The sequence below is a fragment of the Lissotriton vulgaris genome, chromosome 9, assembly GCF_964263255.1.
Source record: "Lissotriton vulgaris chromosome 9, aLisVul1.2, whole genome shotgun sequence".
In the NCBI taxonomy this organism is placed as follows: domain Eukaryota; kingdom Metazoa; phylum Chordata; class Amphibia; order Caudata; family Salamandridae; genus Lissotriton; species Lissotriton vulgaris.
Window position 1 is genome coordinate 422334710 of NC_141697.1, and position 25395 is coordinate 422360104.

The window sequence follows — 25395 nt, forward strand, 5'->3', positions numbered from 1 at the left end:
GTCACAAAAAGACAAAAGGGTAGCTCCTCACTGAATCAGCATTTAACTGGTGTGGAAAGAAAAGAACTGATGTCTGTGCGTCTTGGTGGCCCCTATGTAGGTACCCGTAACAGCACAACTAACACCAGTGGCGCCGTCGTCACCCGGAGCCGAACAGAGCCACTCCATGGCATGCAGAGTACTACTCATTCCAAAGTTTCCGGATCCAGGGTAGGCAACTCGGGACATAAGGAGCAGGCCTTATGGGCTCAGGGCCATTAATAGGTCCAGGGGGTAGCCGTGCGGCCCACTCCTTTAAAATTGAACAAGCTAGCCCCATGGAGGTGGTGATCCCCGTGGCCAAAAATAGCCTGGGAGTGAGGTCCGCACAGCCCCGTCCCCTTTCCAAGATGCACCTTGCCCCGGGGAAGTGGCGGTCCCTGTGGCAGTAAACTGCCCGGAAGGGGGGTGGCTCGATCCCCCCATAACCCTTAATTGTTAATGGCCTGGCCCCAGGGAGGTGGCAGTCCCCGAAGTCCGAAATAAGCCATGAGGAGGGGGGCCGTGTGTGCCCCTCTCCCCAATATACATATTACCATTTTCCCCCAGGACCTGGTCCACCTGGGGGCTGAAATATAAAATGCGGGAGACTGCCTTTTTTCCATTTTTGCCAAGATTTATGGATCAGCTGCCATTTGTTCAGAAACAATTTAAAAAAATGCTTTTTAACCCAAGCAGGGTCCCTGAGGGACCTCACCACCAGGGCTAGTGGGTCAGGGTATTCCTTCCCAGCCCACTTCTCTTTTTTTAAACTTTTTTTGGGGACTTTACTGAGCCAGAGTCCCAAAATGGCTGGCAACAGTTCCTGGTTAATTGTTAGCAGCCAAAAAGATCTCAGCATGAGATCTGTCGGATCCACTGAGGATTTGCGACCCTAGATATATAAATTTTTTTTTCCTTATATGACTCAAAAATTAATGAATGGATTTACACCAAATAACAAAAAGGGTTCTTTCGGAACCAAGAGCTAGCTTTCTAACAAATTTGGTATAATTCCTTTTAGCGGTTTGGGCTGCAGTTGTGTTCAATATCTCTATAGGAAATTGCACACACACTGCTTTGCTAACCTAAACAACAGCACTCCTGTACATTTTTACTAAGATAATGAAGAGAAAAGAAGCTACTGCAACACAATGTATCAACTGGTGTTCTCCTACTAGTAAAGTGGTCATAAATAAACTCGTGTTGAACTAAAACAAAGAGTTGCAGTAAAATAGAGCATTAAAATATGTTCAAACAGTTGTTTTAGTTATAGAAGCAATGGCACAGCACCACTTACTCGTAGTTACTCTATGTCCCTGGCGGCAAGGCAGCAGTTCAAACCACCATAACTAGACATCCTGGCAACTGGTACCAGCAGAGAAGAAAGGCTGTGCAATTAAGTGTTACTAGATGTCTTTGCAAATATTAAGATATTTAATCTAAATATCCTATGTGCCAAAATACTTTATTATTCTGCAAAAAAAAAGTCTAATTTCCTAATAGTAAGGTCACATTGAGATGCACACTCAAATTATTTCAATACATCATAATATATTTTGCTGTTCTTTAAATATATCAAAACAGAGCAAGTTACTTACCTTCGTTAATGCTCTTTCTAGCAGTTAAGTTATCTAACTGCAGGTTCCTCACCTTGTGAATGAATGGCATATCTCCAGGCGCCGGACTGGGGCCTAGATGTAGGTAATTTTGCTCTACCACTTCTTAAATACAGAATTTTACCGATTCGGTATTTAAGAAGTGGTAAAATAGCGGGGGGGGGGGGGATGTAGGTATTACAGAATCGGTAAATACCGAATCGTTGAGATTCGGTATTTACCGATTCTGTAAAATACCGATTCGGTAATGCCCATTGATTCCTATGGGCATTGAAACCCATAGGAATCAATGGGCATTATCGAATCGGTATTTACCGATTCGGTAAATACCGATTCCAGCAAGGGTGCAGGGGGTGTCACTTTGACACCCTCTAGCACCCCAAATACAGGCATGTGTGCCATGTGGCTGTCACATGGCATAGGTGTGCATGCACACCTGGATTCTGTATTTTACCACCCAATTGGATTGGGTGGTAAAATACCGAATCTGAAAGGCCTTTGGGACTCAGAAGAGTCCCACCTACATCTAGAAGTTACCGAATCGGTAAAAATACCGATTCGGTATTTTACCGAATCGGTAAATTTACCGATTCGGTAAATTTATCGTTTTGGTAAAATTGGCCCGCTACATCCCGAAAACCCATTTACCGGTCAGTAACGGCCGAAATCGGCCGTTACCGGCCGGTAAATGGCCGAAATCGGCCGGTAAATGGCCACCTACATCTGGCCCTAGATCTGGTGACTTCAAAAGCAGTACTCCTACACACCAGTAGGTGGCGCCATAAAACTGCACACAAACATTGTTCTGCCGCGGAAATAACAGAGTCGCCTATAACATTAGCCACCACCCATGCACAGTAAAATACATTTCTTTCTTGGGCTTATCTGCACCCTAAATGTGGGGCCCATGAGCAAAGTGGAAAGCCCAGAGTGTTATTTTAGACCTTTTATAAAGGAAGGAGACTATTCGATAGAATAGGGAGGAGGCTGAGCGATGAGAAATCTGCCGTTAGATAAAGCATCTTCCAGAAAAATTGTTATAGAAAGAAACAAACGTATTCTTCGTATGTGGATACTTCGACGAAAAGATTGCTCACCTTTTGAATAAATACCAAAACAGTTACTTCCCAATATGGTGGTTCTTGAAATCAATCCGCATTTGTAGGGAGCGGATCTGTCACCCCTGGGGGTGTCTGGGCGCCGGAGATCGAGGTGTCCCTAGGGAGAAAGTCAAATCTAGAGGAAACGACGGGAAGAAGGAAGCAGAAAAAGGCAATACAAAGGGCAGAAATACGAGCAAGCAGAAAAGGCTAAATAAAGGGCAGAAAAACGAGCAGAAGGTGGCAAAAGAGTGGGCACAACAAGAGTAGAAAAGGCCAAACAGGGCATAAATACTAGCAGAATGCGCAAAACAGAGCAAGGAACAAGCAGAGGCGGCACAAACAAAGGGCATCAAGTAGACAGGCAGAAAAGGGTAGTGACCTGCATGAAAGCTTAACAGGAGAACTTTTTCAGAGGAAGCTGGCACAAGGTCCTGCTCAATGAGGTCGCCATGCGGCCTCCATTAAGTAGGGCCTTTGGGGAGAGCAGGGCACTGTGTGGATGGAGGAGGTAAAGGGTGGGACGCAATGAACAGAAAAAAGGCAAAACAGGGCAAAAACATGCAGAAAAAGCAAAACAGAGTAGAAAAATGAGCAGAAAAGGCAAAACAGAGCAAGAAACAAACAGAGGAGGAGCAGAGGGCAGCAGGTGGGCAGGCAGCAGAGGGTAGTGGACTGCAGGCAAGCTGGACAGGAGAAATGTCTCAGGGGGAGCTAGCATGAGGACCTGAAATGGCTCTGATCAAAATGTCCTGCAGGACAAAAGAGGCACAATGCTCATCCAGACTGACCTGACAGTCAAGCTAAAAGTCCTTTGTGAATGTGTGTATTGATGCCCACGTAGCAGCTTGATAGTCGTTCAGGGCTGGCACTCAAAGCGCCTACGCAGTGGTAGCAGCCTGGGCTATCGTGAAACCTTCTGGAGGCTGCTTCTTAGCCACATGCATAGCAGATCCTAATATAAAAGACTATCCATTTTGAGATGGTCCCACTTCTGCACCGCCTAACCTTTCTTTGCTTATGAGAATTTCACAAAGAGCTGATCCTTCACTATGGTCTATAGTTAATCAATATAAACAAGCATTTGCAAAGCAATAGGTCTTGCATTAGGAAAGTTGGAGCTATTGGTCTTGTAAATGACACATTTTATATTTATGTGTTGGTTTCGAAAATAATGAAATTAATAGCTTTGTCATTTACAATGCCAATACTTTTAACTTTTGCAAAAGTGACACTTATAGCATTTGTAATGCAACATGTTTTGTATTTACGAGACTTAGATGTATTGATATTACTAATAAAAATGGCTTATGTTTTTTTAAATTAAATAATACTTAAATAAAAGTTATTGTAATTTATAATGGCAATAGCTTAAACTTTTCTAAATACCTTTTGTGAAGATTATGTTCAGTGTATTTTATTGTGACCAAAATCCAAGAACTGAAGTGAAATATTTACATATTTTTGTGACATTTGTAATAAAGCTTGAAACATTGAGAGAACATATTTGAACCAGTTGTTGAATTGTTGCACTGATTGATGCTGTGGTGGCGCAGAGAGATGTTGTGGTGGCGACGAGTGATGCTGTGGCGTTCAGTGATGCTGTGGTAGCGCATAGTGATGTTGTGGTGCCTCTGAGTGATGCTGGGGTGCCCTTGAGAAGAAGGCAGGTGGAGGAAAGCAGCAGGTGAGCTCGAGAGAAGAGAAGAGAACAGGGAGTTCTAGAAGGAGGTGGGTGGAAGAGAGCTGCATAACAGCACAGCAGAAGCAAACATGGAGTTGAAGAAGGAGGCAGGTGGAAGAGAGCAGCAGATCAGCACAGGAGAAGAGAAGAGAACAGGGAGCTAGAGAAGAATGCGGGTGGAAAATAGCAGCAGATCAGCTCGGGAGAAGAGAAGAGATCAGGGAGTTAAAGAAGGGGGTGGGGTGGATGAGAGCTGCAGATCAGCACTGGATAAGAGACCAGGGAGTTGAAGAAGGAGGCGGTGGAAGAGAGCAGCAGTTTAGCACAGGAGAATAGAACAGGGAGTTAAAGAAGGAGGTGGCATGGAAGAGAGCAGCAGACCAGCACAGCCAAAGAGAACATGGAGTTAAAGAATGAGGCAGGTGGAAGAGAGCAGTAGATTAGCACAGGAGAAGAGAAGAGAACAGGGAGCTAGAGAAGAATGCGGGTGGAAGAGAGCAGCAGATCAGCTCGGGAGAAGAGAAGAGACCAGGGAGTTAAAGAAGGAGGCAGGTTGGAAGAGAACAGCAGATCGGCACAGGAGAAGAGAACCGGGAGTTACAGAAGGAGGGGGGATGAAAAGAACAGCAGATCGGCACAGGAGAAGAGAAGATAACAGGGAGCTAGAGAAGGAGGCGGTGGAAGAGAGCAGCAGATCGGTAAGGGAGAAGAGAAGTGAACAGGGAATTAGAGAAGGCGGTAGAGTGAGTGATGGTGGTAGAGTGAGTGAGGGCAGTAGAGTGGTAGAGTGAGGGCGGTAGAGTGAGGGCGGTAGAGTGGTAGATTGAGGAGGAGGGCGATAGATAGAGTGAGGGTGGATTTGGTGTTGGAGGGTGGATTTGGGGTTGGAGTGTGGATTTGGGGTTGGAGTGTGGATTTGGGGTTGGAGGGTGGAGTTGGTGTTGGCGTTGGCGGGTGGAGTTGGAGGGTGGAGTTGGTGTTGGAGGGTGTGGAGTTAGAGGGTGGGGTTGGAGGGTGTGGAGTTAGAGGGTGGAGTTGGAGGGTGGAGTTGGGGTTGGAGGGTAGATTTGGGGTTGGAGGATGGAGTTGGAGGATGGAGTTGGAGGATGGAGTTGGAGGATGGAGTTGGAGGATGGAGTTGGAGGATGGAGTTGGAGGATGGAGTTGGAGGATGGAGTTGGAGGATGGAGTTGGAGGCTGGAATTGGAGGCTGGAATTGGAGTTGGAGGGTGGATGTGGAGTTGGAGGGTGGATGTGGAGTTGGAGGGTGGAGTTGGAGGGTGGAGTTGGAGGGTGGAGGGTGGAGTTGGAGGGTGGAGTTGGAGGGTGGAGTTGGATTTGTAGCGTGGAGTTGGAAGGTGGATTTTGAGTTGGAGGGTGGATTTGGAGGGTGGAGTTGGAGGGTGGAGTTGGAGGGTGGAGTTGGAGGGTGGAGTTGGAGGGTGGATTTGGAGGGTGGAGTTGGTGGGAGGGTGAGTGTGGAGTTGCAGGGTGGAGTTGCAGGGTGGAATTGGGGTTGGAGGGTGGGGTTGGAGGGTGGAGTTGGAGGGTTGAGTTGGAGGGTTGAGTTTGTGTGCTTTGGTTATTGTGTGATGTTGATGGAGTGTGTGAAGCTGAAAAATTAAAGTATTCTCATTTAAACCGAATGGTAACAGGCGCCGACTAGCAGGAAACGCAGCAGGAGGTGGTGCGGGACGGACGTCGAGTAAAAAAAAAAAGTCTTCGGAGGAGGGCTGATTCTGCGGAGCGTGTGTAGTGGCAAGCTCTGGCATTGCGCAGAAGGGGGCGGGGAGAGCATTCCTTTGAAATCTGAAGCTCTCGGCATTGCTGTGGCGGGTCTGATGCGATGATGCGAGGCGGCTCGGGGAGCAAATGGCAAGCGCGTGCACGGGCACATGCACTCTGCGTAATCCGCCTGATCCACCTCTATATGTCTCGAGCTGCAATGCGCTTGCGCATTGGCAGGTCGAGATGTAAAAAGGTGCTCTTTTGGGATCCAGTAGATTAAGTCTCTCCTCTTTTGAGGGGTGAATCAGAGCAAAGAATATTGAAAGGGACAGTTTGTCTCACATGAAATGGTTTCACTACCTTTGGCAAGAATGCAGCTAAAGTTATCAACACTAGTTTGTCCAGAAAAAAGGTGGTAAAAGGTAGTCGGACGAAAAGAGCCTGACGCACACTCACATGACGAGCTGATGCTATCTAAACAAGAAAGACAGATTTCAAGGTCAAATGGCGTAATCAACAAAAATGTGCATTGGTTAAAAGGGGTACACATGAGGAAAGCGAGAACCATATTTAAGTCCTACTGTGGACTTATTAAAAGTTTTTGAGGAAACATATTACAAACCTTTAAGAAATCTGACCAGAACATGTGAAATGACAAGGATGGCTAGCCTGGAAAGCATAAAAAGATTGAAAGGGCCGGCAATTAACCACTAACAGTGACTACTGCAAGTCATTGTTTGGCCAAAGATAAAACAAACACCACCATATCTGAAGGAAGTTAACTTCTGCCGCTTAATCTCCATGCATGGACGTGAAGATTGTGCAGACCTGGGTATAAAACCCTGCCCTGCAGCTGTGAAAGAAGGCCCTTGTGTGGTGGCAGCCTAATCGGAGGACAGATGGGCAACCCAGAATTTCAGGATACCACACTTACCTGGCCCAATCCAGAGCCACTAATATGACTTGGGCCAGGTTGTTTCTAATCTTCCTCAGAACTTGTGTAGGATCGGCCAAGATGGGAAAGGCATTCAGGAGTCCTGTGCTCCACTCTAGGCAGAACGAGTCTCAGAGAGAGCACCTTCTTAGGAACTCCAACATGCAAACGTGCTGACATTGTGCATTCTTGGTATTGGCAAATATATCAAGCCATGATTCTCCCCGTTGCCGGAGATGCCCTGTACCACATCGTGGTGTAATTACCATTTCAGATTCAGCAGGCATTGCCATCTGAATTTGTCTGTCCTGGCATGCAAAGATCCCGCCAGGTTGTACACGACCAGGCAGATGTCCTGACAACTCAGCCGTTCCAGAGGCACAGAGCCTCCAAAAGGTCACAGGACCAGCACCCAACCATGTGTAGCAGTACCACATGATGGTGGTGGTGATGTCTGCAAAATCAGCACCATCCTCCCCTTGGATAATCAACAGGAAGGCTTTCAATGGCAAGTGAATTGCCAGCAACTCCAGGCAGGAAAGGGGGGCGGGGTTAATGCATAAGGGGGAGGGTCTCCGCTGGACCAGAGTCCTCTTACCTCCCCCTCTCCCAGATGAAATTACCACCCTAGCAGTGATGCATATGTCACCACTATCAGCTCTCAGTGTGGTAGGGAGAGGGGTCTGCCACTGGTCCAATTACAGCTGACTAACCACCTTTCCAGCCTTGTCCAACATCTGTATGGAGTCCGACAGATTCCCTAGATGCTAAGGCCACTGTGATATCAGATTCCACTGCAGAGTCCACATATGCAATCAAGCATGGTCAACCAGCAGAGTGCAGCAGGCCAGTAGGTCAAGAAGCCTCAGAGCAATACTCACTGAGAACCAGGACAGAGGCTGAAACTTTGGGATCATAGTTCAAATGCCTTGCATGGGCGCTCTGCTCTGTGGGGAAGCCACAAAACCATCCTGAATAGCCCCAGTAAACGGGAGCCTCTACAAAGGAGTCAGGTGTGACATCGTTATGTTGATGGAGAACCCCAATGATGTCACAAGATTCACCGCTGTCTGGAGGTGGTTTACAACTGACTGTGGTGAGCCCGCCTTCAACAACCAGTTGTCGAGGTAGGGGAAGACTAGTGTACACGTCCTCCCAAGATCTGCAGCAACAGCCAACGCATTTGTGAACACCTGAGCGGCACTGGTGAGGACAATGGGGAGCATGAGAAACTGAAAATACTCCTGGTCTATTGTGACCTACAGGTAGACAATGCCGGACAGGTACATGAAAACAAGTGTCCTGTAGGTCCAATGTCACAATCCAGCCTCTGGATCCAGAGCAGACAGAATCTGGGCTAGGGGGAGAATCTGGAATTTGTCCTTCAGCTGGAAGGCGATTAGAGGGCAAAGATCCAAAACAGGTAAAAGGCTCCGTCCTCCTTCAGCAAATGCAGGTAGTGCAAATAATATCCAGCCCCCACTTCTGAGGCTAGCACCCTGTCTATGGCTTCTTTGGAGAAAAATCTCTATACCTTCAGATGCAAAATGCATGATTGGTCTCTGAAAGCTGCTCTGAATTAGGCGGTAGGTGCGGCTGGTTGAAAAGGATTGGCAGGGGGTCGTGGATCCGGCCCCGTTCAGGATGGCCTCCTAGCGGAATAGTTCCGCTGCACCTTCTTCTTTCCCTGATATTTTCGCCATTATTTCCCGTCGCTGTGGGACCTTCTGCACAGCGTCATGCATCGGAATGCCTGCTGCACATATTGGGACTGCTTTGGTGCTCTTTGAGCGTCGCGCTCACTGACAATTCTCGAGCGCTCCCTCCAGCGCGCATTGCCGCCATTTTGGGATTCTCCTCAGCGCGACTTCCCCCGTCGACCTTCACCGCCTTTCATCGATGCTGTGCGCTCCGGTGGATAGCAGCATGCAACAGCTAATCTGGTTACACGGGGTGAGTCTGCTTTGGAGCTATTCATAGTGCTCCTTATTTCATCCTGAGCGCTGTCTTCAGCATTTCCCTCAGCGCTTTTCCTCTGTCACAACTACTACAGCGCGCATATACATGACGCTATCTAAGCGCTTCAGGATGTACTTCTCTTCGAGGATCCCTCTGCTCCTATGGTTCTGCATCCTCTTCTTCATTGCCTGATTTTTACCGCTTCTTACGATGTTCTGCCTACATTTTCAATGCAGCTTTCACTTTTCCTCAGATATATCACCATTTTAAGTGTCTGCCTACTTGGTGCATTTCCAGTGGATACTAACCATCGCGTGTGCTCATGACTTTGTTGTGAATTTTGTGGCCTTTTTCTTTATCACTCACTGCATTTTGAGCATCATTTAGCAGCGGTTTTTCGCTTTTTCAACAGAATTTCTGCTTTCTCGAGCTGCACACTGGAATATTGAGTTGTCTTTTCCAAGAGATCCTGGTCAAATACAAACTCCTCAGTTATCTACATCACCTTTTAGTGCTGTGTACTAGATTTTACAGTGACTTCTTTTTCCACAATTTTCTTCCTGTGCTGCATTAGTCCATTTGACATTGCTATCCAGTTTGGAGATTGTTTTTGCCGCCTTTGTTTACTGCATGTTTATGGGTAAATTGCGGAAACCAAAGTTTGTTTTTACGCCTTCATCCGGTGCATCAGTATCATCCTCCACAAGTTCAGATCCTCCATCAACAGGAATTTTAATGGCAGGTGCGATGTCTCATCGCCCTCCCTCAACATCATCTACGACTGCAAAGTCCTCTCCTCCTGCTACCATGACTAAACGCTTGAAACAAGATCCTCCTTCTCCTGATAAGTCAGCCTCTACTGTCTCTATGGAGTTAATCTTGGAGGAAATCTGTGCGTTACGTCCGTTTGTAGAGGATACAAGTAGTGATATGCAGCTTCTGAAGGAGAAATGGTCATCTATGGACACCAGAATTACCGTAGTGGAACAACAAGTTGGGGAAAATCAGACTAACTCTCAGCGTATCTCTGCTTTGGAAAAGTCTGTCTTGTCCCTCCAACGACAAACTGAGGACTTGGAAAATAGGAACAGGAGGAATAACCTTCGTATCTCAGGGATGTGGAATTTTCAAAATAATCTACTTGTCCAAGGGACAAAATGCCACTGAGATCTACATGTCCCGTAAAATCCACTTGTCCCGCCTTCTCCCGTCCATACATCAAACATAAGGGCTGACGGAGAAACAAGTGTATGCATCACCATAAATGCATTCACCTATGGAATGAGGGGCTAAATGTTTTGAAAATATTTATTTACTGATTAAAAATGAACACCCGTTGGCTTGCCTACAGACAGAAGCATGTTTCATGCCCTGCCAAGGAGAAAACGGAACCGTCATGATCGGTTTGCCCGCGCCATCAGTCTTGACATTCTTGAAGAATGGACGATGTACCGCACTGATGACAGTGCCATTAGTGAACCAAGAGGCACGGCAGAAGTGAACACTGTATGTGACCAGAATATAGAGCAACATTGTAGTCCATATTAATTCAAAAACAGGTTTTTGTACAGCTCATATTCTGAACGCATGCATTTGAAAGTGGTTCCCTTGATTATTTAGTAAAAGTTAGTTTTGGTGAATTAAAATATTTGCCTAAGATCACACCATTTAAGCATGGAAGCCAATTTTCAACTAGCCAGGTTCTCTTTCACAAACTATGAGTATTTAAATGGAGGCCCCCTGGTTTCACACAAGCACTGTCCGAGTGTTCTAGTTGTTTTCATTGGCAGAGCTCTGCATATGTATAAACTAGCACATACCAACTGAACAAACCACCAGATTTTTGTACTGCTGCCAAGTGAAATCATCATGTTTTCTTTTTTAATGGCACCCTTCATACCTCACCACCATTTCACTAGTCAAGTCATTTTAAGACTTAACTAGTATACTGGACGGGGATAGGTTATTCTGATGAATAGAGCAGTTTTAATGATTATTTTTATTCAAACACAAGTCAAAGATGTCTGAACAATGAGAATGCCTCAGGCAGCAAGTCAGGTCTCGGCTAGAGTGAGAAGTAGCAAACAGGTAGCACTGAGTTCCTGCTCCACTATGTAGTTCTGGTCTACCCTTAGAAGCTAACTTGGGCCCCCCATACATATCAGTTATTTGGGGCACACAAGCAACACTTATTACAGTGCTACACTTCACACACTGTAGAATTCATTGCTCTTTATTTTGAGGATGACACGCTGAGTGGGGCCCAGTAGCAGCCCTCGCTCCCTCTTCCAGCTGACAGAGCGAGGGGGAGGTGGGAGGTTCACCACACCACTGAGTAACAGATAAGAAGGTGAGGAAAAAACAGCTTCAACCTTTCGAAATGGAAATAGAGCCATTGCGCTGCCTGTTCGCGCCCGGGTCAAGCTTTGCCTTTTCTGCTGCTGTGTGCAGGATATTTAGGAAATACCCGTGGGCGGTGAGGCTTGCAGAAATGTCCCTCATGCAGACCCCCTGTGCGGTTGTCTCACCTTGGGGCACAATAAAGGAGGGAAATAATGTCTTGCTTCTCAAGGGGGATCCAGGCTCCGAGCAGATGGCCTGTGCCCACAGCCACTTGCCCTGTAGGTAGTGCGCACGCACGCACTTTAAAGTGGCGTTTGGTGCTTTAAAAAAAAAGCTGGACATTCTTTTTCTACACGGTATGGATCGATGTGAATTTTAATGTGGCATGAATATGCTAGCATTTGACTTTCAGTGCTAATAAAAGAATGGCATTTTTTTTTTGCGGTTTTATATACCACGAACTCGACCTGAAGGTATTGGAGCGTTTTACAGGAGCGCCAGTTACATTTACAGGACACATTCATTTTTTTCGCTGCATTATTACATTGGCGCAGTTGCACAGGAAATCAAATGTGTTATGCAGAGGGGACATTTAGGTTGTAGAGTCCCAAAATGCACCTTCTAATCCAAGCTCATGTCCTCACTTTACCAACGTGGTGTAATCTGGACAACCTCTTTACCTAATTATCCAGTGTCCTTTAGTTAGCAATTAAGCAAGCCTGGCAGCTCAAGAAAGAAACTGTAGCGCTGTGGCAGCTTAAAAGAAATGCTCACAACGGGCTGAATTATACCCACTAAAATACAAGGCACTGGCCAATTGAGCATTTTCTCACACGAATGGGAAAGATATCGCCCATTTGTGAAGGAAATTGCCCAATATACCAATTCTGGGTCACACATCTAGTGTGAAAGGGAGTTCTAATCTGCTCTCTGCACAGCAATGGAAACGTGCGCAGTTGGCACGACTTAAAGCACGGCTCCAATAGCAGCGGTTGGTAACATCTGTTGGTACTTAAGGTGTGAAGTTAACTGAATTCTGGGGCACCCGGAGCTAGAGCACTTACACCAAAAATCATGGGCAACAAAGACACTCGTTCCTGATATGTTGTCAACAGAACAAAACGGGGGGGTGAGGGCACAGTGAATTTGAAATGCAAGGCCCAAAGTGATATATATGAATATTCAAAACCCCACAAAGAGGCAGCGTAGTGCTGGGAGGATTTGGTAAAAGGTCACAAGCCGTAGTAAACGGGCAGTGACTGGGCCCCGATAATAAGGACTCAGTGGGTTCTTGATCAGGCCAGGCTTGAACCCCGGTAATCTTTTAATCTTTGAAGAGCAATATCCACCCTGCTACCTCGCCCCCTCCCTTACATTAACCAAACGCATCAGGTTCATTTAGCTTTAGGGTATACACAATCCCGCTCCCCCCCTCCCCGCTTGCTTTTAGTTGTTGCTCTATTTCAGTGACTTGCTCTTTAGAATGTAGGTGACGGCCCGACTTCACCCCCTGGCGTGCACACAACCATGGAGGCGTTAGCTAGCTGCAGTCTACATGTAGCTTTTGGACATGCTCGTGCACCCCATCATCATCATCTTACAGGTCGGCAGTGACAGTAAGGTAGGTGGAATGGGGACAGGGGGTAGGGCTGCTGCCTCAAAGCACACAAATGGAACCGTCCTACCCGAACCAAAACAGAGGCAGCAGCGTGAAGAGCTGATGGCTCGTAAGGCCGATCAGACTCCATCACCTTACTGTGTTTGATGCAAATGCAGCAGTACCCGGATCCTTTGGCGGGCTTCTCTGGAAGTGGAAACCAGTGATCATGTTTCTAGTGTTCTGCTAGCGCCTCGCCCACCGCCCCTTCAAAACCCTGCAGTCTGCTCTCGCTCACTCACCCCGAAGCAACGAGGATAGGAAGCCGGCAGCACTGATCTCTCGGTGCCCATGGGACAGCAGGACTAGGTAGTGGCGGCGGCAGGGTCCTGCTTCATAACGGGGCCTCGTGTAAAGAAGAGTGGGGGGGGGCAGAATGTCTTCTGATTTTCGGATCCCTTGGATGGTTACGGACGCTTGATAGTGCCACAGTGTGTGGAGTAAGTTGAAGTTCGCGTGGCTGTACTAAAAGGGACAGTGACTGCTCTCTTGGACAGTGGGATACAGCTCCCAGCTAATTCGGTCTGCAGCTTGTTTTCAATACTCTGTTTTCTCCGGCCCTATCGATCGGCAGTCTCTCCGAGGCCCACAGACAGGTCCTTAATCAGGCCGGGTCAAGTTACCTCTTATTTCGGATCCCCCGTACTGCGGCGCAGCTTTACTGGGCCCTCTGCTTCAGGGCCCCCACGTTTTATGCTGTCTCACGCTCCGATAACAGCGATGAGAGCCTGCGCTTTCTGGAACCATAACGACACGCATTATACACGGTCTCTCACAGCAGGCCTGCGCACCAGTTCTATTCTAATTACAGAGCAATCTGCAAGCTGAGCACAATATAACCATTTTGAACACTCTACAAGTGCTATGGCGGGCATTATGGCAGTGCTTATTTTACCTTAATGTATTGCCTCGCGGCGGCCACAAACTCCTGCTTGCTGAGACTGAGTGACGTTTTCACTCTAATCCAATCACTGTCTAGAGCCCAGTTTATGGGCTGCTAGCCAATCAGAAGCCTCCAAAGGCTTCCAGCAGGCTTATCTGATTGGCTGTGAGCCCCAGAGTGCCCCCAGCCCGTCTTATTTATGTGATTTAATGTCTACTTGTCCGTCGGACGAAATAGACATTAAATCTTCTTGTCCACCGATAAAAACAACTTGGTTCGGGCGTCGGGCGATATGATTCCCCCACCCCTGTATCTACGGTCTGCCGGATTCCTTGGAGAGTGATGATCCTGTGGCTTTCTTTACTTTCTTTCTTCCGAAGTTATTGGATATGCCTTCCACCACTTCTCTAAGTATCCAGAGAGCTCACAGACTTGGTCCTCGTTCCACTACTTCATCGAAACCCCGTAGAGTCATCCTTCTCTTCTTGAGATTTACTGATCTACTCGCTGTCCTATCTGCAGCAAGAGCCAAACGTCAAGTTTCTTGGCTTGGTCAGAGGGTCTTCATATCACAAGATGTCTCCAATGCTACCGCAGCTAGAAGGAAGGAACTCCTGAGTCTTCGCCCCTCTGAGATCTATGGGTGCCAGATATGGTTTGTTTCACCCTTTTACCTTCAAAGTTACTCACCAGAATCGCACTTGGACTTTTCTGGATCCTGGCGATCTTAACCTCATAAGCAATTTTTAGATACTATATCTCAAACAAACCTTTCAGACTCCTGGAGACTCATGCATTCAGACACTCTAGATTATTCCTTTTTCTCACACCCACATGCTGATTCTTCTAGGTTGGATTATATTTTTCTCTCTCAGTCTCTCACTCAGAATCTTTTGTCTTCCTCTATTGAACCTATTGTTATTTCAGATCATGCTCCCGTTATAACGGATATAGATCTACTTCCCCCTCACCCCAAACCCTCCCGCTGGCGTTTTAACTCTGCTCTTCTCACTGACCCTAATTTTTCCTCTTCATTTCAAACTTTTACTAAAGATTTCTTTCTGACTAACTCTACTCCTGACATCCCTCCTCATACTCTTTGGGACTCTTTTAAAGCTACCGCAAGAGGCTTTATTATTGATTTTGTTTCTAAGAAAAAGAAACAATTTCTCCAGAAACGGAGATCCTTCCTCGATTATATTAAAAAATTAGAACATCAATTTTATACCTCTTCTGATAAGTGTACGTCCCCAGAGCTTCTGCGTGCGAAAATCTCCTTTAACAAACCTACTACAGATAATGCCTCCTCAATTCTCTTTCGCAGTAGTGCACGTTATTATGGAGGTTGTAACAAATCTGGTAAGCTTTTAGCTAATTATCTCAAATCTCGCAAGGAACGCACTTCCATTGAATCTATTTTTTCCTCTGACAATATTCTTCTCCATACGACTGAACAGATTCTTGACCAATTCCAACATTTCTATCAACAGCTTTATACTCCAGAATCACCTCAGACTTCCTCGATGCTCCATTCTTACTTTGAAAACTTATCTACACCATCTACATCACACTCAATTTTTCCTCCCTTGATCTTGATCTTTCCCTTCATGAACTTTCTCTAGCTCTCTCTTCTCTTACTGAAGGTAAAACTCCTGGTCCACATGGCTTTCCAGTGGAGTTTTATTTACATTTTTCTGACCTTTTATTACCTAGACTTAATACTCTTAATACTCTTTCAGGCCTTTTCTTCCTCTGGCACAGCTGCGGGTTCCTTTCAAGACGCTACCATCTGTCTCATTCCAAAGGATGATCGTGACCCTCAACTTTGTAAAAAATTACCGTCCCATTTCATTAGTCAACATTGATTAAAGCTTTTCGCCAAAGTACTTGCTTTGCGTCTCAACTCCTTCATGCCGCATCTTATTGGTAAGGAACAATGTGGTTTTATCAAGGGGAGGCTCACTTCTGATAATTCTCGTCTCTTTCTGAATGTTTTAAATAAAGCCCCCTCTTTATCAATCCCTTTGGCTGCTATTTCTGTCGACGCTGAAAAAGCTTTTGACAGAGTAGACTGGTTTTTTTTATTTGCTTCACCTAAATGGCATGGCTTTGGCTCCAAATGTATCTCCCTCATCTCTTTACTATACTCTTCTCCCAAAGCTTCTGTTCTTGTGAATGGCCAACTCTCTTCTTCTTCTTTCACTCTTCAAAGAGGTGTCCGGCAAGGTTGCCCTCTCTCTCCGCTTCTTTTTGTCTTGGCCCTTGAACCCTTTTTGTCCCCCATTCGTCAGAAATCTTCCATTTCTGGTTTCCCCTATGGTAAACATCAACTAAAACTTTCTTCGTATGCGGATGACATTCTTCTGTTTATTTCCAATCCGGAATCCTCTATCTCCCCTTTATTGTCAGAATTCGAAGCGTTCTCTCTTGTATCTGGATATAAGATCAATTCAGATAAAACAGAAATTCTTCCTTTGACTAAGTTCTGTCTTCCTCACTTCTTTTCCTCCACTGGTTTTGCCTGGAATAGTACCAAGATTACATATCTTGGGATTTGGTTCTCTAATTCTATTTGTTCCTCTGTTAAACTAAATATGTCTGCTGTCCTCTCACGAATTGATCGATTATTTTCCTCTTGGAATCCTCTTTTTCTTTCTTGGTGGGGTCGATTAGATTCCATCAAAATGATGATTGCTCCTATTCTCATTTACATGCTTTCTATGTTGCCTGTACATATCCCTGCTCTATACTTTAAATGTCTTGATTCCTCTCTCTCAAAATTTCTCTGGAAAAATAAAAAAGCTAGAATCTCTCTTCGTACTCTTCGTAGATCCAAGTCGAATGGTGGTGTTAATTTCCCAGACTTTCGTCTATACCATAAATCCTTTTCTTTCCGTCAAGCTTCGCGCTGGCTCTCGTTGGAATCCTCTCCCCTCTCTGGTTCTCTATTGAGCATTCTTTTTTGCCATTTTCTTTTGAGGAGTCAGTACGTTTTCCCTCTAAGTCCCCCTTTGATTTCCTTCCCTTGTTTAAATACACTTTCTCTGTTCTTAAGCCTTTATTCTCCCCTTCAATAGTGACGCGTGAAATCTTTCTGCAACTACCCATTTGGTATAACTCTCTCATTCTGGTAAATAATAGACCTTTTTGTTGGACCTCTTGGCGGATCAAAGGTATCACATGGATTCATCAGCTTTTTGACTGTATAATACCTTGCTCCTTCCCACATTTTCAACTTCAATTTTGCTGTCCTCGTTCTTTTTTACATAAATACACTCTTCTTATGGAAATTATTATAAGTCGTTATTATTCTCTTGCTTCTTCAACTCCCATAGCTACCCCATCTCCTCTTTTAGTATTGCTCTCTACAATCCCTAAAGCATCTCTTATTTATAAATTCTTCATCTCTCCTAATCCAGATCGTCTCAAATCCAAAGTGGAACTTTCCTGGGAAACTGATCTAGGATGTACTTGGTCCATTTCCCTTTGGGATAAACTCTGGTCCAAATCCTTGAAAGTCTCTTGTTCTGCATCTCTCACTCAATCTCTCTTTTTTCTATATCATACACTTTATCTTTCTCCTCTCTCCCTCTCTCGCTTTTCATCTTCCTCTGACTCTGCCTGTTGGACTTGCAATTCACCTAACGCTGACCTGTTACACATGTTCTTTCACTGTCCTTCGGTTTCCATTCTTTGGAGACAAGTTTGGTCCTGTATTTCCCATGTCTTTTCTCTTTCTATCCCATATTCACTTCCTCTTCTTTTTCTTGGTAGCCTCTCAGATACACTCACTTTACCCCCGCACTCTCAGGGTCTCTTCGATCTTATGCTTGCACTTGTTTTCCAACATATATCTTCTAACTGGAAATCCCTTACAAATGTCTCCGTGCAACATTGGTGGAATTCGCTAGCTCATTTTCATAGACTGGATGCCTCCTTTGCCTCTTTTTGTAAACCACCTCGTGATGTTGCCCTTCATTGGTTACCCCTTACTACATACCTAGATCATTTAGCTCGAAAGAAACCTCTTCCTGTCCGTTCTGAAAATTTTAAACCTCCTTGAATGATTTAACTCTCTCCCTTCTGTATACTTCGATGCTATTTTGTCTTTATCCATTGCTATGTTTACATAACTTGAATATTCTTTGAGGATTGCTTGTATTGTTCCTCCCTGTACTGTTATTTTCTTTACAATATTCCTTCTTGTTTTAATTTACTTTAATTCTTCTTTCTCCCTCCCTCTTCCTCCGCTTGCTTTTTCCCCCTTTAAATTATTATAAAATGCTTTTAGTTCTCTAGCTTGTCATTAGGATGGTTAAGACTCCTCTTTTGGACTGTATTCTTTGTATTTTTCTTCCTGATGTCATTTGTTGTCATTATTACTCAATAAAGCTTATTGGCTGGGCAATGCCCTCTTTGGATGACTAGAAGGAGGCATTTGTCAGATGTGAGGTTCCGCCAATCCTGGAGGATGTGGCGCATCCTACTTTCTACACTGAGGTTAAATACCACTAAAGGTGTCTAAACAGGTTTTGTCGTTGTTGCCAAAGGGGTGGAGGACTGAGACAGGGGCTCCCACTGATGGTCTGGGTATTGTCTGTTCAGACTCAACCTTGAAAGGCTCTTCGAGACCTACTGTGCAGGTGTCGGAGAATGTGCTTTCGATCCGCTTAGGCTTTGGCATATCTTCAAAATAGATTAAACTTTAGGGGAGATTGCTGAACTGGTGATCAAAGGCCCGTGCCTCAGCTCACCTAAAAATGCTTCAGCACAGAGTGTACCTATTTGCCGAATAGGCAGGATTAACCACAAGCCATGTCAATTAAGCCATGTCAATTAGGGATGCCTGGATGTCCCCAGAGAAGCCTTGGACCACACACACATGGTGCCAAAGCACCCCACTTGTACCAACTACCTGTCCTAAACAATCAGTGTGGTCCATGCCTAATCAAATGACAAATACTTCCAAGTGCGCTGACCATCTTTAATGGTTTTGGAAAAGGAAGCCCGTAAGTCTTCTGGGCCATCGGTGAGATCTCATCAACTATGACCCAGAGAGAATGGGTGTAATTGACCCCATGAGGCAGCTGGCATTGACCGACCCCAAAGCAAACTGGCTGATGAAAACATTACTTTCCCAAACATTTGACTTGGGAGTAGGACACCATGATAGTTTGGAGATCCTCCAGCAGGGTAATCAACAACAAAGGGAATGACATAGATTTTGGGCTGGAACTGAAGTCGACACCAATGCCAGTGTATAATTTCAGTGGGTTTGAGGGGCAGAGATGGTGTGGAGGACAGATTTGCCAATGCGGAGGGAGCTGGAAGCATGCTGAGGATGAGCAGCATGACCTCCCTAAAGGTACCCAGTAAGTCTTAGTGCATTTTGACAAGGTCTGAAATCGGCTCCTCAGTGCAATGGGAAGGAGACAGAGTAGCACAGCAACGCTCTTGCACCTTCTCGAACGATTGAGTGAGTCTCACTTGGAATGCAAATGCTTTTTCATGTACCTCGACATACCTGGAAACTTTGACTGTGTCGGGAATGACATCAGGAGCATTGTTTTGCTACGTAGAGCTTCAACTTGTGTTCTGGGATGGCCTTCAGGTTAATGTGGGTGCAGGCCTTGGAGTCATGTTCTGAGCCCAAACACAGACAGTGAACAAGGTTTAACTCCTGTTTTAAGAGGTGACATGTTCCTTTGTACACTTGTAGATTTGGAGAAAAAATAGCCAAATAAATATCTTGTCAAGAGACGAAGAAACCCAGTGGAGCTCCACACCAGCGTCTGAGGATGCAGGGAGAAAGAAACTGATGCAAACCACATGGGTGGCGCTTGTATGCAGCTTTGTTCATAACCTTCAGGGTAGAGCAAAGTCTGTGCAGAGTTGCACAGTGCCATCTACCAGCACACGGGAACACTGCTTTTTGAGTTTCTGGATACAATCTGGTGACTGGAGAAGTTAACAAGGACAGTAATCTGCGTTAGAAGTATCCATCAGAAACATTATTACATACCTAGAATGTGGCAGTCTGTGTTCAGAAATATCATCATAATACTAAGTATTTCAATATTTGAAAATGATAACATTGATGTTTCAACAGTGAAGCGATTTGCCTACATAATACTGTGACAATGGTCATGTAAAAGGTATAATAGACTTTGTTTACTGAATACATTTTATGTGATATCTTTGCTGTATAAAACTGAAGCGAGGACAGTCCGAACAATCAGTAGCACTTCAACTTTGTATGTCCTTGCCATTTCATATGTAATGGTACATTAGTGAATTTAAGTAAGATGTCATAGGCCACATCATTTTGTGATGTTATGAACGCCAATCATGACACAAGGTATTTATAAACTAAGCTCCTTGTAATAACAAACCTGAGATCCAATACTTGACTTGCAACTACTCCAGGTTGGTTGGATTTTCCTTCAGGCACTTCATAAAGGAACAGTTTACAATCACAGACCACGGCGTATGCCCTCTGCCAGCCTTTCTTCACTCCTGTTGGCTTCGGAATCTGCAATCATCGTGGAGGAGCCACACAGACAGAGAAGAACATCAAACAATCTTTTATTTTATAAAAGTATTCAGATAAACATGAGCAGAACAGGGCTAATCATGATGGATTCATTTGAATAAAATTAACAACAATGAAAAAAGAATATGCTACTTACCAGTATGCATCTGTTCTTGGCATAGAGGGCTGCAGGGTGGTATATTTATGAATAGATCGCCATCTGGTGTTGGGCTCGGATGATTGCAGTTTTTCTCTTGGAGAAGTCTTGTGTCGTCACGAGACCGATGACTCCTCCTTTGGGTGCTAGTGCGCATTGGCATCGGCTCCATCCTTAGATTGTTTTGCCATAGTAGGGTTAGATGGAGTAGTATGATAGAATACAGATAGAGATGCCCATGTAAGTGTATCTAAATAAGATAGTGTTGGAACAGACACAGGTTCCCGGGGAGGCTGGGAGGGCATGTACCACTCTGCAGCCCTCTATGCCAAGAACAGATGCATACTGGTAAGTAGCATATTCCGTTCGAGGCATATGGGCTGCAGATGGTACATTTATGAATAGACTATACAGTAGTTTCCTCCCTAGCGGTGGTCACCAGTGTCTGTTGCAACAGTTTGAAATAAAGTTTTTAGTACAGCTTGTCCCACTCTAGCCTGTTGTGTTGCCTGCACATCAACCCAGTAGTGTTTTGTGAAGGTATGCGGTGTAACCCACGTTGCTGTTTGCATATGTCATCTAGGGGAATGTTTCCTAAGAATGCTATAGATGCCCCTAGTTTACGTGTAGAATGAGCTCTAGGAGGAACAGTTAATGTCCTCTTTGCTTTTATGTAACATATTTGTATACATTTTACAATCCACCTGGCAATGCCTGCTTTAGAGATAGGATTGCCCTTATGTGTTGGGGAAAACGCTACAAATAGTTGTTTGGTTTTTCTGAAAGTTTGTGTTCTTTCTATGTAGTACAATATTGCCCTTTTGACATCTAATGTATGTAGGGCCCTTTCTGCTACCGTCTGTGGTTTTGGAAAGAAGACTGGCAGTTCCACTGGTTGATTTATGTGGAATGCTGAAACTACTTTAGGCAAGAATTTGGGGTTTGTTCTAAGAACCACTTTATTCTGGTGTAACTGTAGGAATGGTTCTTGTATTGTGAATGCCTGTAATTCACTCACTCTTCTGAGGGAAGTAATGGCTATAAGAAAGGCCACCTTCCATGTAAGGAATTGTATTTCACACCTATGCATAGGTTCGAAAGGTGGTCCCATTAGTCTGGTGAGTACTATGTTGAGATTCCAGACCGGAGAAGGCGGTAGTCTTGGTGGAATGACTCTTTTGAGGCCTTCCATGAAGGCTTTTATTGCTGGCACTCTAAACAGGGATAGATGTAGCCTGTTTTGTAGGTACGCTGCTATAGCTGCAAGATGTACTCTAATGGAGGTGTAAGTAAGGTTACATTGCTGTAAGTGTAGTAAATAGCAAATAATATCTTTTGTGGATGCGTCCAAAGGATTGATGTTGTTACTGTTACAGTATACAGCAAACCTTTTCCACTTTGCTTCATAGCATGCTCTGGTGGTTGGACGTCTTGCTTGCTTAATGATTTCCATACAGTTTGGAGGTAAATTTAAGAATCCAAATTCCATGACCTCAGGAGCCAGATCGCTAGGTTCAATTGTTTGGGATCTGGGTGCATTATTTCTCCATGGTTCTGTGTGAGGTGCATGGCTAATATTCTTAACTTTTGATGTGGCACCTGTGAGAGTTGCAGGAGCGTGGTGAACCACGGCTGTCGTGCCCACGTGGGTGCTACTAGTATCATTGTCATTGAATGTTGTTGCAGTTTTCGAACCGCTAATGGAATTAGTGGGAGAGGGGGAAAAGCGTATGCAAATTTGTTTCACCAATTTATCCATAACGCATTACCCTGCGACAGGTGGTGTGGGTACCTGGATGCGAAGCTTTGGCATTTTGCGTTATGATGAGTGGCATGAGATCTATCTCTGGTTGTCCCCATCTTTGGAAGAATGGCTGCAGTATTTGGTCGTGCAGTTCCCATTCGTGTATTTGTTCTGACTCTCTGCTTAAGATGTCTGCTATCTGATTTTGAACTCCTGGTAGGTGTTCGGCCAACAGATAGATGGTTTGAGGAATGGCCCATCTCCAAATCTCCTGCGCTAGTCTGGATAGTTGGAGAGACTGTGTCCCCCCCGTTTTTGAATATAATACATTGCCGTCATGTTGTCTGTTCTGATCAGGACTGCTTTGTTGAGAATCTGCATTTGAAAAGCTTTTAATGCTAGAAACACTGCTAGTAGTTCTAGATGATTGATGTGCAGTCTTTTTTGCTGTACACTCCATCTTCCCTGCACTGTATATGTCTCCATATGCGCTCCCCATCCGGTGAGCGATGCATCCGCTGTTAGTATCACTTGTGGAATCGGTTCTAGGAACGACCGCCCCTTGGAAATGTTTGTTGTGTTCCACCACTTCAGAGAGCGATGTGTGCGGTCGTCTACCAAAACCAGATCTGTAATCTGACCTTGAGCCTGATTCCACTGTGTTGCTAGACATTCTTGCAGCAGACGCATTCGTAATGTGGCATATGGTATTAGCAGTATGCAAGAGGACATCATCCCTAATAATTGCATGAACACTCGAGCGATTAGTGAGTGTTGTGGTTGAAATCTTTGAATCAATGTGAGCATTGCTTGAATCCTGACTGGACTGGGGTATACTTTGGCTTTTTCTGTGTCTATAGTAGTCCCTAGATATTGTTGAACTTTGTTTGGTTGCAGGTGGGATTTTGTGTAGTTCACCGTAAACCCTAGCTGGTGTAGCAACTGAATGGTCTTTTGTGTGTTTTGAAGACATTCTTTTTGTGACTTGGCCTTTATTAGCTAGTCCAAGTAAGGGAAGACATGTATTTGTTGTCTTCTTAGGTGCGCTGCAACCACTGCTAGGCATTTTGTGAACACCCTTGGTGCTGTTGTGACCCCAAACGGAAGGACTTTGAACTGATAATGTTGTCCTTCTACAACAAACCTGAGGTATTTCCTGTGGGCTTTGTGAATTGGGATATGAAAGTAAGCGTCTTTTAGATCCAGTGTAGAAAGAAAGTCCCCTTTCTTCAGTAAAGGAAGTACTTGTTGGAGAGTGACCATGTGGAAATGTTCCGAATTTATGTATGCATTGAGAGGTCTGAGGTCTAGTATTGGCCTTAGAGACCCGTCTTTTTTGGGAACTAGGAAGTATAGAGAGTATACCCCTGTTCCCTGTTGTTCTTGTGGAACCTTCTCTATGGCATGCTTTTGTAGCAGTGATAGTACTTCCTGTTTTAACAATGTTAGATCTTGACTCATTGGACGCTGTTTGGGGGGGATGTTTGGTGGGGTAGCTGTGAGTTCTAGGCAATAACCATGTTGGATAATATGTCTCACCCACCTGTCTGATGTGATGTTTTCCTACACTGGTAGAAACTGTGATAGACGTCCCCCGACCAGTGTTATATGGTCTGGGGGAGCTGTAAGAAGTCACTGTTTTGGGGTTGGGGAGTGGCGGTTGTTGTTATTTCCGCGACCTCTACCTTTGTTGTTGTTACCTTTGTAACTGCCTCTTGAATTACCTCTGGGGGATGTTGGTGTAAAAGAGGTAGATTGCTGGCTTGTGCCTGTATTCTTTGACCCGCCTCTATAGGTGGACCTACGAAAGGAACCCCTTTGAGTTGGCTGTTGCAATGCTCCCATTGATTTAGCCGTTTGTGTCTTTTTTCATCTTTTCTAACGTCTCATCTGTTCCTGAGCCGAAAAGTGTTTTCTCATCAAAAGGCTGGTTCAATAAGGATGTTTGTACTTCTTGTTTGAACCCTGAGACTCTGAGCCATGCATGTCTTCTTAACATGATACTGGTGTTCATGGATCTTGCTGCAGTGTCTGCTGCGTCTAAGGCGCACTTAATGGAAGTGTTAGTTATTATCTTCCCTTCTTGTATGAGCTGATCTGCCCTTTTTTGATGTTCCTTAGGGAGATATGTAATGAGTTTTTCTAACTCATCATAATGAGCTCTATCATAACGTGCAAGTAACTCTTGTGTATTAGCTATGCGCCAGCTGTTTGCTGCTTGGGATGGTCCTCTCTTGCCAGAGGCATCTATTAACTTGGACTCCTTGTCAGGAGGAGGAGCTTCTCCTGTAGTTAATGAGTTTGCTCTCTTATGAGCGTTTGTGACTACTAGTGAGTCCAGAGGTACCTGTCCTTTGATAAACATTGGGTCCTTTGGGGCTGCCTTATATTTTTTATCAATTCTTGGGTTTAATACCCTAGCCATCACAGGGTCTTTGAATATGTCTGATATGTGATTGAGGAGACCCTTAAGCATGGGTAGTGTTCCTGATGTTCTTTGTGCAGCAGGTAGTGTTTCTAAAAGGAAATCCTCTATTTGAGGTTCCGTGTGTAAGTCTACCTTGTGGTATTTTGCTGCCCTATTAATTAACTGTGCAAAACCTGTATTATCATCAGGTGGTGAAGGTTTTGAGGGATATAGTTTGGGGTCATTATTATCTGACCCTGCGTTATAATCCTCCCATGGGTCTGCTTCATCTGGGGCAGTGTCGTCATCCCTATGAAGTTCTCCCTCCCCTGTGTCACTTTCTACATCTGTTTGAGGTGTAGATGGTCTTGGTGTAGAAGGTGGAGGAATAGCTGGCAGAGTGTGAGGAAGAGGAGAAGAGGGTGTGTCTTTAGGTTGAGGAGAAAGGGGAGGAGTTGTATTTGTCCCCATTGTTCTCTTTTTAAGAGGAAGAGCTTTGTCGTCCAACTGTTCATTCTTCCTCTTTTTAGGTAGTTTTGTCACCACCTTGCCAGTTTGCAGATCGATAAACAAAGTCTTTTGTTTTGGATCTGTCTGATGCTCCTGTGTCGGTACCGTAGATTTTGGTTC

General features: G+C 45.0%; 1 protein-coding gene and 1 pseudogene across 1 annotated transcript in view; both read right to left on the minus strand.

Moving 5' to 3' along the window:
* The window catches only part of CDC42BPB (CDC42 binding protein kinase beta), a 900025-nt gene that overhangs the window by 196586 nt on the left and 678044 nt on the right, over window positions 1-25395 (minus strand). The window contains exon 26 of the mRNA XM_086937841.1: window positions 20318-20457. Coding sequence (XP_086793967.1) covers window positions 20318-20457 — 140 coding nt within the window. The remainder of the gene's footprint in view (window positions 1-20317; window positions 20458-25395) is intronic.
* On the minus strand, window positions 12922-13380 carry LOC147690215 (protein BTG2 pseudogene; annotated as a pseudogene).